This window comes from Dreissena polymorpha, chromosome 13, assembly GCF_020536995.1.
Source record: "Dreissena polymorpha isolate Duluth1 chromosome 13, UMN_Dpol_1.0, whole genome shotgun sequence".
In the NCBI taxonomy this organism is placed as follows: domain Eukaryota; kingdom Metazoa; phylum Mollusca; class Bivalvia; order Myida; family Dreissenidae; genus Dreissena; species Dreissena polymorpha.
The window spans coordinates 3,654,666-3,667,369 of record NC_068367.1 but is presented as its reverse complement, the minus strand read 5'-3'; the positions used below and the strand labels follow the sequence as shown (position 1 = coordinate 3,667,369).

Below are 12,704 nucleotides of genomic sequence, written 5' to 3'. Positions count from 1 at the left end.
TTACGCGGACAATTAAGTTTTCCGATGTTAACGAAGGGAAATGAACGGCATGCACTGGTTTATTATTGTTTAATGTTGAAAACCTGTTATTTGGGCTTCTTATGTTAGTATATGATTTTTAAGTTATTTTCCAAATTGTCTACATAGTCAGACGCATGCTTGCTGCAGCCATGTAGCACTCTGTTTACAGACGTCTCATCTCCATGTCCAGGCGTTACAAGAGCTGTCTCCATCGGAAGACATATGTCCCCGAAAACGCCTTTTCAAAGCCTTAACGCAGATTTCGAAACCTAAACGCGGACCCTAGGTTCGAGGTCAAGGTAAAAGGGGTAAATAATTGTGTGCATATGGAAAGGCCTTGTCCATATACAGATGCATACCAAGTGTGAAGGTTATATCTGAAGCGACATGGAAGTTATGAGCATTTTTCGAAACCTAAACGCAAAAGTGTGACGGACAGACAGACGGACCGACGGACAGACAGACGGACAGTGCGACCACTTTATGCCCATCTTCGGCGGCATACAAATGCCTGACACGAGCGCGAAGTACATCAACCACGTATTAATATTTCCTCAACCACATCATCAGCGTATTTTTCTAAACGTTAGTTTGCATTACCCGAAGAACGTTCAAGACTTTTAGACACGCCCAAACCAAGACAACATAATTGTGGTAGCGCCAACCTCGGATACAGTGATGCGTTCCAAGTGAAATGAATTCCAGTTAAATCAATACAGAAAACAATTATGATATGTAATACTGAGTATATTAAGCGGATATCATGTGTTCTACCTTGACATTTTAACCATATAGTCAATATATCTCGCATCACATAGACTTGTTTAAAGAGTGGCAAAATGTCATTTTTAACGACAAGATTTATCAAGATAACGAAAAGTGATGTATAAATGTATACAATATATTGAAACCAGCAAATAAATTAATTTCATGAAATTTTTCGCTCACGCGAACATCTGTGAGTTCGTCTCTTATTATGTCCATCCTTTTGATCTGGTTTCACAGTCTCTTACTATTCAGTATTCATACATTTCAGAACCAAAGCCAAAGTGTTCCGTATTTATTGCCGTAAACGTTTTCCATATTTATATTTGTTTACCGACAAGGATCTTTTTTATACCCAATCTACGATACTACATTTCATGTTACAGTCGCCCTTACCCTGCCATAACGTTTAGACATATCAAATTGTTTTACGTTGTCATTGAATTTTTATCTGCAGTAGACAATAATCGGACGGCAAAGTTATTTCAAGACTGTATTTCTCCATTTAATAATATTTAACCGCGACGGCGGCGGCGGCGGTGGTGGTGGTGGAAGTAGTAGTAGAAGTTGTTGTGTTACAGATTGACTTTGCATTTAAGCAGTATTCTCTTCCATGTTTTTAATTGGATTCGAGACATATAAATGCATGTGTAAGCGAGAAATAAATAAAGAAATGTTCGAAAGATCTGAACCCAATACAGGCTTATTTATTTTAAAATGCTGGTTAGTGCATATACATGGCCTATGAGATGGAACCACGCAGTGTTCTGTTAATAAGAACTGATAAGTGGTCTTTATATGGACAGATCGTGAATGTGTAAGGTATATATGAACGCTTTAGTACGTGCTTGTCTTTTCATTCCGACAGATCATCACGCAAGGTAAAGTAACATTTTCTAATTCAACTATCCATTCGTCGTCGCAAATCCTTCTCCAAACTACTTTCTTAAATTATTATTCAATAACCACTTATTAACGGCTTCGTTAAAGTCGAATGTTTGTTCGAAATGAATTTTAGTGGTGGTATGCGGAAGTGGGAACTTTATAATTTAAGGGGCCTTTTCACGTTTTGGTAAATTGACTAAATTATTTCAGATTCGCAAATTTTCGTTGTAGTTATGATATTTGTGAGAAAATAGTAATACTGGACATTTAGCACGCAATAAAATATTCATGAAATGCATTTTTTGACGATATAAAAACCTAAAAAATATAAATCGTTGCAACACAAAACGATTGAATAATTTGGAGAGTTCTGTTGTTGTCGTTATTTATTTTGTGATACTGCGAGGAGTGCTTATGTTAAGTATAAAATACATCAATCATATTATGAGCACGGATGGCCGAGTGGTCTAAGCGATAGACGTTTACTCCAGGGTTCATTGGGTCGAGCCCAGTTGAGGGTTACTTTTTTTTCTTTTTTAAATTTTATTCATGCTTTTTTACTGGAGCCTTTTATATCAAATGTTTACATTTATCATTATAAAGCATTTAATGACAATCTTCAATACATGCCAAAATCTGTGAAAAGGTCCCATAAATAACATTTCACTATTTAGAAGACATGAACCCAACAAGCGCTTCTATCGTTTCAATCCTGCAATCCCACGTGGTAGATGATACCGGGGTAAATCTATATCATGATTATCAATAGCTAAAGAAACTTCAGCGTACAGTTTATATAGTATTGACAGACCTGTACGCTGAAGCTAACCCCGTATCGAAAGTCAACCAGAGTCGTAACATATTTATGTCACGCTATAAATCAAAGAAAGCTCATTTTCTTGGATACATTTCTACATATATTAGTGAATGAATATAAATTACTGCATCGAGGAATGTTTTAAGGTTCAGATGTTTCAAATGCATCTTACATTAGATGAAAATAACTCTCATCAGTCTGAAATTCACAATTTTGACGCCATTGTTGCTTTGTCACGTGACGAGTTTTCATTTGGATACTTTCGGATAAACCGTGACATTTTATGCTGAAATTGTAAACATTACTTTCGTTTTCTGAAATCTATTATTTGTGATTAACAACTTACGTCTGGTGGATTATAAGACTGATTTCATTGTGAATCAGGTAGTTTTATATAATATTTACTTTGACTTTGTATTGACACTACAATTTGTTTACAAAATAAGCCAGAATAATTAAAATACCGGGAAATGTCATTCTGAATTTGAAAACACTTGAGCACATGGTTTGTTACTAAAAATAGAAATAACGTCATATGACCGTGAAATCTCGGGAGATTCGCATTTCAAGAAAGTCTGTCACATCGCTGTTTTTCTCGATATGTATGAGCAGAATAGATACATTTTAAATGTTTAAGATAGTTTTTTGTGAAAGAATATATCAGTTAAATGTGAAAAATGTCAATCTTTCCAATCAAGTGGTTGATTTGGGCCAACAACTGCATTTAAAAGCTGTTTTGGACCGGTCTTTGTTAACTGTCAACTTTTCGGGAATTTCTGGTTGACTTTCCTAATGGGGTTGGTCCATAACTATAAAGTCGCGCCAGTCAAAAATCATAAAAAGCGACATTTAAAGTTATGGAAGCCAGAACTAGATTATCAATAATCGAGAAAATTGATATCGACAATGAGCAAGTTCGGACGGTGAATCCAACAAAAATTGTACCACATCATATAAAAATAAACAAAAACTGTTGCATTCATTGTATTTAGTTAAACATAAATATGTACTAAAGCAGAGCGTTTAAGAAGGTAAATCAAATAGTCTTTTTGTTCAAGGTTTTAACAACTAATTGACGGAAACGCTTCAGTCTATTTACGTACCTATAATTGACGGAAACGCTTCAGTCTATTTACGTACCTATAATTGACGGAAACGCTTCAGTCTATTTACGTACCTATAATTGACGGAAACGCTTCAGTCTATTTACGTACCTATAATTGACGGAAACGCTTCAGTCTATTTACGTACCTGTACAATACCAATCGCAATTACTTTCTTTCCTTACACATTTGCATTATTGTGTTCACAGCAACCATGATGCTGATGGTTGTTATCGCCGCCACCACTCTGGCCTTTGTTGCTGCTGCCCCGCACGAACGATTCAGTGGCGAGCGCCCCGACAGATTCATTCAGCAGCTCGGCTTGAATGTCAGCAACCTGTGTACGGTTTGGTTTCTGTCACGTCTAAGGGGCCTTTTCACGTTTGGGTAAATTGACGAAATTGAAAAAAAAGTTGTTTCAGATTTGCAAATTTTCATTTTAGTTATGATATTTGTGAGGAAACAGTAAAACTGAACATTAACCGTGCTCTAAAATAGCCATTATATGCATCTTTTGACGATTTAAAAACCTGAAAATTATAAAACGTTGCAACGCGAAACGAATTAATTATTTGGAGACTTCTGTTGTTGTCGCTTTATTTGGTGAAACTACGAGGATTGCTTATATAAAGTATAAAATACATCTGCCATTGTTATCCGGAAGGACGGCCGAGAGGGCTAAATCGTAGACTTTTCAGTCCAGGACTCCAGCGGTCAGTGGTTCGAGCCCTGCTGTGGGTTACCTTTTTTCTTTTTTTAATTTTATTATCTTGATTTTTTTACTGGAGTTTTCAAGATCCGATGTTTTCATTTATTAATATAAAGCATTTAATGACATACTTCAAAATATGCCAAAATCTGTGAAAAGGCCCCTTTAACAGACTCAAACGATTTGATAAATACAAGCGTGCAGTGCATGCATACAAACTGACGTAGCTAAACTTTGACTAACTTTATCTATACCATCGACGACTTTGACCCTGATTTCAGTCAACCTCGAGGTGTTGAAGTGTGATGTCCAGATCATGCTGGATGTCCTCGGTGCTGACCCCACGGAGCAGGCGTGCGAGGCCGAGTGCCATAAACTTCTCCAGGAAGGCGCCGTCATGACCTACGGATGCCCACTTGTGTGCCACGCGTAAGTCTATTGAAGGATAAGTTTCAACTTAATGTACGTAATGGCTGTCCGGTTAGGGCAGTGGTTGGTACACGCGCTTGTCACCCAGGCGATTTAATCATTTTGTATTACTGGTCCTAGAAGCATGTGAGTGGTTGGTGGTCACCACAGCGGACAGGTGGGTTTTCCTACGGGTACTCCGGCTCTCGCACCCACCACCCCCACCCTCCACAATACAAGACAAGACCATACCAAAATTAAAAATAACTTTCAGTTAAATACAAATAGCCGTAAATTGCAGCTTTAATTCACGAATTCGTCCAAATTGTTTGCGAGTCAATTGGTTAATTAGGCAGGAGTGCTAGGAGAGACTTAATGCAGCCTCACGCGCGGAAGGAGCCTCACAATTCAAACGTAAAAACACAGAACAGAATCATATGCATTAAGCCCAGTTTTTTCAGAACGCGGCCCAAAATACCGCATCCAAATTTTCGAACACAAACAAAGACCCGAACCTTCTCTCGATTACTCTCTTTTTCAACGTCCAAAACTGGCCTCTATCAAATCACACTTATTAATTCTGGGCCGTGTGTTTTCTTATAAGACTTCGTGGTATCAGAGTTCAATAATTCGGAGCATTTCACATTTCTTGAACGAAACTCGAATTTCTTTTAAAAAATCCCTCTCTCGCTAAGAAGCGAAAGTGAAAGTGAAGAAGTGAAAAAATGTCTACCAGGTATATGCAATCAGCATAAAACCAGAACATCCTTCGAATAAATCGCAGTATGTTTTCAGGTTTCATGCTGTTCTCGTGCTGTTAATCATCATTATGTAAGGGTTGGACATGAAGCCTTTCGAACTTTAACCGGGGAAGGATTGTCTTAATCTTATTTAAAGGCGTCAAAGTGTGTTAGTAAAAGTGCGTCAAAGGGTTAACCACATGACTCTGTATTACAGATTCCAGAACCTCGCCCACTACTTCCACGAGACCCCCAAACCAGGTCAACAGAACCAGGCTTGTGGTGGTGCCGCCCTCATCGATGCGATTACAGGCTAAATAACAGATTAAATGAATTTTATTCCGAAAAAGCAATAAACAATCGTTATATACATATGTACTGCGTTATTGTTGAACTGGATTATGTAGTCTACGACACGTAGATTAGTTGAGACGCGTTCTGAGAAAACTGGTTTTAATACATGTGCGTAAAGTGTCGTTCCAGATTAGCCTGTGCAGGGATATAAAATACACATGGGCGTACACGTTATCAATCATTATATTATATATCGGTTCACACTTGAATCACTGATAAAACCATTTACTATAAGCGTCGAGGCCAACGCAGTGTATCATACAAGTGCAAACACGATTGGTTGTTTGAAAAGAGTCCATTTAAAGATAGATGAAACATAACATCAAAATTCGTGCATAACGGTTTTGACACCGGTTCAAATAGGTGAACAATTTTTGCATAAATATATGGTCATTTCACATCAACGGTAATGTCAGAGGTAAACATGTTAATAAGGTTAAAGCGGAAAATGCCGCCTCGGAAAAGCCTGTGCGGATTGCACATTCTTATCTGGGAGCACCTTTTACGAACATGTATTTAGCTCGGTTTTCTCATAGCGGATTAAAATTAAGCACTCTTTATTCCTATGCCTGAATATAATATACGAGTAAATATTCGACATTTCTCTTTTTGTGAGGCCAAATTCACATTTTGAATACTCATCATATTAACTCTGAATTATATACGATACGCGCTTAATCTTAAACATTCCGAGGTATTCATTTAACTATAAAGCTTCGTCAAAATGGTCAAAGCCACTAGCTGTGTTTAAGTCTCGACCATGTATTGACATTTTTGGAAAAACATACACATTCTTTAAAGATTCAAATAGGTGACGATTATAAGCGGTTATTACCCTATTAAAACACTAAAGACAATGCCAAAAATATCTACATCGGAAGAAACTTATGTCGCAAAGTTGAGAGCAAAAGCTATATGGAAACAACAGCGGCTGCAGTTCTACAAAGATATGCGAGCCGCGTCGTGAGACAGTTCTACTATACACGGTCAACGAAGCGGTCTCGTCAGGATCTATCCGGTCCACTATGAAGTCACACAAATGTTGGTAGTTTTATTAACTTACATCATGAGTCCTCATCAGAGTATACAGAAGCAAAGGCATGCCTGGAGCTGCTATGTTCGGATATGCCCTTATGAGCAAGACGTAGCTCACAGGAGTCGTGTTCTAAGAAAACTGGGCTTAATGCATGTGCGTAAAGTTTCGTCCCAGATTAGCCTGTGCAATCCGCACAGGCTAATCAGGGACGACGCTTTCCGCTTGTATGACATTTTTCGTTTAAATGAAGTCTCTTCTTAGAAAAAAATCAAATTAAGGCGGAAAGTGTCGTCCCTGATTAGCCTGGGCGGACTGCACAGGCTAATTTGGGACGACACTTTACGCACATGCATTATGCCCAGTTTTCTCAGAACGCGACTCGTATAATAGCGCATAATGACTCGTTTGTAATCAAGTTTCAGACACGTTTGGATAAAACCTGATATCTTGTGAGTGCTAACCTAATCATTAATGCGCCTGACTGTGCATGCATGATTGAAATTAATTATAATAATCAGCCATGCGTCCAATGTTTTAAACGCAGTCCGGACTAAGCAATACGTTGTACAAATCTCATGTACAGTAAATCAAAGCAAGAAAGTATATTTGAATGTGCTTGGTTATCACACATTAAACATATATATTTATATGTTAAAAAGAAAAAAAAAACTAAATATTAATATGCTGTCAATATGTAAGTTAATAATTGTAACAGCTCCTCCTTCAATCGGTGGTGAAATATTTAACCCATTTATGCCTAGTGGACTCTCCTATCCTTCTAAATTAGATCAATTTATTTCCAAAATTAAGGATGTCTAGTAACTTATTTCTATATTTATAATATTTCTTACATAAATTCCTTTAAGTAAACAGCGCAGACCCTGATGAGACGTCGCATCATGCTGCGTCTCATCTGGGTCAACGCTGTTTGCCAAGGCCTTTTTTCCTAGACGATAAGCATAAATGGGTTAAGTCACGCAAGGTTTTGCGGTCTCCTTAGCTGAAAGCATAGCTACTGAACAGTCTGCACGAATGCAAAGGCTTTTTTATGTCGACGCATATGGTATAAGACCCATTTTTGCTGGTCTTATGTTATATAGGAAACATTATGTTCCTACAGACAATTTACCAATATATGCAATAGAGACAATAATCCATCCTTACTCAAGATAATGGCTTAAATCAAACTGGTCCTAAATACAATCCCAACCTGGGTCTGGATGGAAGCTTCCAATATACACAATTCCAGAAGCTATCTTCACACACAATTTCAGCATAGTTTTTCCAGGCAACTCAAGATGAGCAGAAACCGTTTTTAATGTTTAGTGTCAGTGCCTTTGAACCTCACCCGTTTGACCTCAAATAAACTTACATCTGGTGTTTAGTAATAAGCAGGCGACACAACTAATTTTTGACCCAAACCTCCATCCAAATTCAAGTATTTTACCACAAACTTTTATTGGATTGTAGTAGCTGTGACCTTCACCTTCACCTGACTGGTAAAATGTATTTTAAGCTAGTTCAGCGTGTAATCTACACACACACATACAATTTTGGTAAAATACTTTCATTGCAACTGAAGTTATTCAGGGTACACACGTTTTCTTATTTTAGTTAGAGTGACATTTACATTTACCCGAGAAGCCACTAATAATAGGTCCTAAATTTCGTCACGATTAGTCAATGCGATCTAACCCTTTGCATGCAGGGAAATTTGTCGTCTGCTAAAATGTGGTTTGCTGAATTTCTAAAATTATCATTTTCTTCGATTTTTTTTTAAAGAATACTATCAGTATAGCAAACAGTTTGGATCCTGATGAGACGCCACGTTTTGTGGCGTCTCATCTGAATCAAAACTGTTTGCAAAGGTCTTCAAAATTCGGTTCCAGCACTTAAAGAGCTAAAGTTATAGACTAGAACCAATCTGTCTGCTGATTTTAAGAAATAATATTTATAATGTTGTTACTTAACTTCAAATAGTTATCCTCCATATATAACAAGTATTTTACCTAGTATTTTTGTTAACATATAGGATGCTGCCTATGTTTATATTATTTCTATATTGCATCTCTGTGACATAATAGTATGTGAAATATCTAGTGTTCAGACGATGTACACTGTGCAAGTCTGAATAAATATTTTTCGTCTCTCGTTTTTCTATTTTTTCCCAATTTCAATAGCAGTGACCTTGACCTGACTGGTCGCAAACTCACTTTCAAACAAGGCCTTAACATAACCTTCCCGCACCCATTGTTTATGCAGTATATGTGGCCTAAACAGTATAACAATGCTTTTCTAAGACATCTGTAGCGACAGGGATCATATTTTTTTTCGGTTTTGTCGGTCCTAGACCGATTGGGGTCATGAAAGACCGATTGAAAAACCATAACAGTCGGTCCGATTCTGTTTGCTAAAATTTCCATGTCATGAAATCGATTACACAGTGCACGTGCTGACACACCCAAATGACATTCTTATCTCGATTAGGTGAGATAAACCATTCGCTGCAGTCTCTAAACCGGTCTGGACCGGTTTATTGCGAGTGAGACCAAGAATAAAAAACTTGTGAACAGCGGATTAAAGACGCGTCCGATATTAATGAGGGTGTCTGCTAAGGTGACTGCGCTCAGTGGTTTAATTATAATCGGTCTTCGATGTTAATTGACGTGCATGTGATACAAAACAATATGTTGCGATTGTAATGCATTGTTATCACTATAAACTGTAATGGATTCATTAATCATAACTTGGTCATAACTTTTGCAATATGGATTCATTATTGACCAAAAAATAAAATTCTGATATGTTATATATGAACATATCAGAAAAAAAAGTATTTTTTTTTGTCAATATGATAAAAAATGTTGTTTTATGACAAATTGATATTGTTAAAGTGACTTGGCCACGCGCCCTTTACCTGTGAACAAAACATGCCGATACATTTTTCACCAGCGTTATAATCCGGTAATATAATATAAGTATGACAATCTGAACGCATCGGACAGTGGGCTACACCACACCGTCTCTCTGATGTACGAAAGCGGCCGTCATATTGGATTTGGAACTACTTTTGAAAACAAGATGGCGGCCCCACGGTTTCAAACCTGACGTAAAGAAGAAACATTAAAATGTATTGTTTGTAGCTCGTCTGTTTCAAGATTACATTCTTTAAATAATATTAAGTGTAAATCTGTGAATTCCCACAACATAATTACACTTGTTTAAATGTAAAGTTTCCAGTATTGACATTGAGTACTCCTATAGTATTAATTATCAATAATGACTTCATGTAGTCAATATAAATTGCCGCAATAGTCTTTTGATGATTTCTGCTTTGGCAGACTCTTGGCTAAGATTTATTCTGAAGGCGAATAATTTTAGCTATCCTATAAATATGGTGTCGATACATGTATACATCGGTAGATTACGTCTAATTATTTGGACTTACCGGTAGCTAAAGAAACTTCAGCGTACAGTTTATATAGTATTGACAGACCTGTACGCTGAAGCCAACCCCGTATCGAAAGTCAACCAGAGTCATAACATATTTATGTCACGCTATAAATCAAAGGAAGCTCATTTTCTTGGATACATTTCTACATATATTGGTGAAAGAATATAAATTACTGAATTGGGGATTATTTTAAGGTTCAACTGTTTCAAATGCATCTTACAATACATGAAAATAACTCTCATCAGTCTGAAATTCACAATTTTGACGCCATTGTCGCTTTATCACGCGACGACTTTTCATTTGGATACTTTCGGATCGACCTTGACATTTTTTGCTGAAATTGTAAACATTACTTTCGTTTTCTGAAATCTATTATTTGTGATAAACAACTTACGTCTGGTGGATTATAAGACTGATTTCAGTGTGAATCATGTAGTTTTAAATAATATTTACTTTGAGTTTGTATTTACACTACAATTTGTTTACAAAACAAGCCAGACTAATCTAAAATACCGGGAAATGTCATTCAGAATTTGAAAACACTTGAGCACATGGTATGTTACTAAAAATAGAAATAACGTCATATGACCGTGAAATCTCGGGAGATTCGCATTTCGAGTAAGTCTGTCAAATCGCTGTTTTTCTCGATATGTAATAGCAGCATAGATAAATTTTAAATGTTTTACATAGTATTTTGTGAAAGAATATATCAGTTAAATGTGAAAAATGTCAATCTTTCCGATCAAGTGGTTGATTTGGGCCAATAACTGCATTTAAAAGCTGTTTTGGACCGGTCTTTGTTAACTGTCAACTTTTCGAGAATTTCGGGTTGACTTTCCTAATGGGGTTGGTCCATAACTATCCTCGATGTATGTTGATTCGCGGTGTTAATGTTTTGTATTAAAATTAGCAACAAACAAACAATAAAGCATTGTATAACTTACCTTGTTGAAAGAAACCAATATTACATTAGTAAATGGAGCATATTTATTTCCTGCAACTCGCGCTATCTAATCCATAACAACAGTATTTTTGACAATCTGTTGTTGTCCTTATATTTTGTGAAGCTATGAAGATTGCTTATATATGGTATCAAATACATCCTGCATTCAGTAAGCACAGATGTTTGAGTAGTCTAAATGGTAGACTTTAAATCCAGGACTCTAGGGGTCAGTGGTTCTAGCCCTGATGAGGGCTACTTTTTTTCCTTATTTTAATTCTATTCTTGATTTTTAACTGGCACCTTTAAATTGACTGTTTTCGTTATAATTTGTGACACTACAAGGATTGCTTACATAAAGTATAAAATACATCACTCATTGTATACGCATGGAAGGCCGAGTGGTCTAAGCGGTAGACTTTTACTCCAGGGGTCAATGGTTCTAGCCAAGTTGAGGGTTACTTTTTTATTTTATTGAATTTTATTCTTGTTTTTTATTGGAGCTTTTTAGATGGAATGTTTACATTTATCAATATTGCATTTAATTACACAAATAATTTGGGAGAGTTCTTTTTTTATTGTTTGATTGTGTGATATTTCAAGGAATGCTTATATAGAGTATAAAATAAACCACTGACTATGGAAGCACTGATGGCCCATTGGTTTAAGCGCTTGACTTTTACTCCAAGAATCAGTGGATTGAGCCCAGTTAAGCAAGACTTCCTTTCTTTTTTTCAGCGTAGCTGTTTAACCTCACTTTTGACCTTAGTTTACCTTTAATCATGACCAGTAAAATTCCCATAAAAATTCCCGCCAGTAGGTCCCAAATGATTACATCCGAATTGTACATTAGCTAATAATACAAAAATCACTGTGAACAATGGATGCATATCATTTGTGCAGAAATATGAAAATATTGTAAAGAACATGTAAATGTTAATTACAATTAATTAAAAACATGATTAAAAAACATTCTCTAAACATTACACCGAAACGTTTTTCCATAGTTTAAGAAGCATTATAGCATTAACCACATGTCTCTAAAATTAAAAGAAGCTATTGTTTACATGCCGTAACTCTCACACTAAACACTTCAAAAACACACACACAAAGTGTAGCAAAGGTACACAAAGTCAAACACATGCTGCAAAGTCCAATAAACCCACTGTAACTCTTGGATTTCTTTTGTTATAACTCACCTGTAATTATATCAAAACTACTGTAGTACTGTAGTATTCATGTTAAAATCTTTGTTCCTCCTAAATATATTCCCCTAATAGTCTTAAATTTATTGAATAAAGGATACACTGGTTAACTTATTTGTGTTTTGATCTGACTTTACTTGTTTTTGTAACCTTTGCTAGACTGTGTGTGTCTTTGCAGTGTTTAGTGAGACCCACTCTTATCTAAATTTGTAAACAGCATAGGAGGTTTTTGTGTGACATCACAAGAGGGGTTTTCCGTTACTAAAA

At 36.4% G+C, this 12,704-nt stretch overlaps 1 protein-coding gene across 2 annotated transcripts; it reads left to right on the top strand.

The window, feature by feature from the left end:
• The first annotated feature begins 1,521 nt into the window (after nt 1-1,521).
• LOC127855893 (uncharacterized) lies at nt 1,522-5,822 on the top strand. Of its 2 annotated transcripts, XM_052391785.1 has the most exons (4): nt 1,522-1,667; nt 3,801-3,932; nt 4,582-4,729; nt 5,666-5,822. In XM_052391785.1, the coding sequence occupies exons 2-4, from the start codon at nt 3,806-3,808 to the stop codon at nt 5,763-5,765; spliced, it is 375 nt and encodes a 124-aa protein (XP_052247745.1). In that variant the 5' UTR covers nt 1,522-1,667; nt 3,801-3,805; the 3' UTR covers nt 5,766-5,822. The 2 variants fall into 2 exon arrangements, with proteins under 2 accessions (XP_052247745.1, XP_052247746.1); XM_052391786.1 differs by lacking the exon at nt 1,522-1,667 and having other exon boundaries at nt 3,778-3,932.
• Nucleotides 5,823-12,704: the final 6,882 nt, after the last annotated feature.

Bases quoted from the DNA above. Each gene is read 5' to 3' on its own strand.
- LOC127855893 (XM_052391785.1), top strand. From the start codon at position 3,806: ATGATGCTGATGGTTGTTATCGCCGCCACCACTCTGGCCTTTGTTGCT. The intron at 3,933-4,581 runs GTACGGTTTGGT...CCCTGATTTCAG, and splicing joins CTTGAATGTCAGCAACCTGT to TCAACCTCGAGGTGTTGAAG. The intron at 4,730-5,665 runs GTAAGTCTATTG...TCTGTATTACAG, and splicing joins TGCCCACTTGTGTGCCACGC to ATTCCAGAACCTCGCCCACT.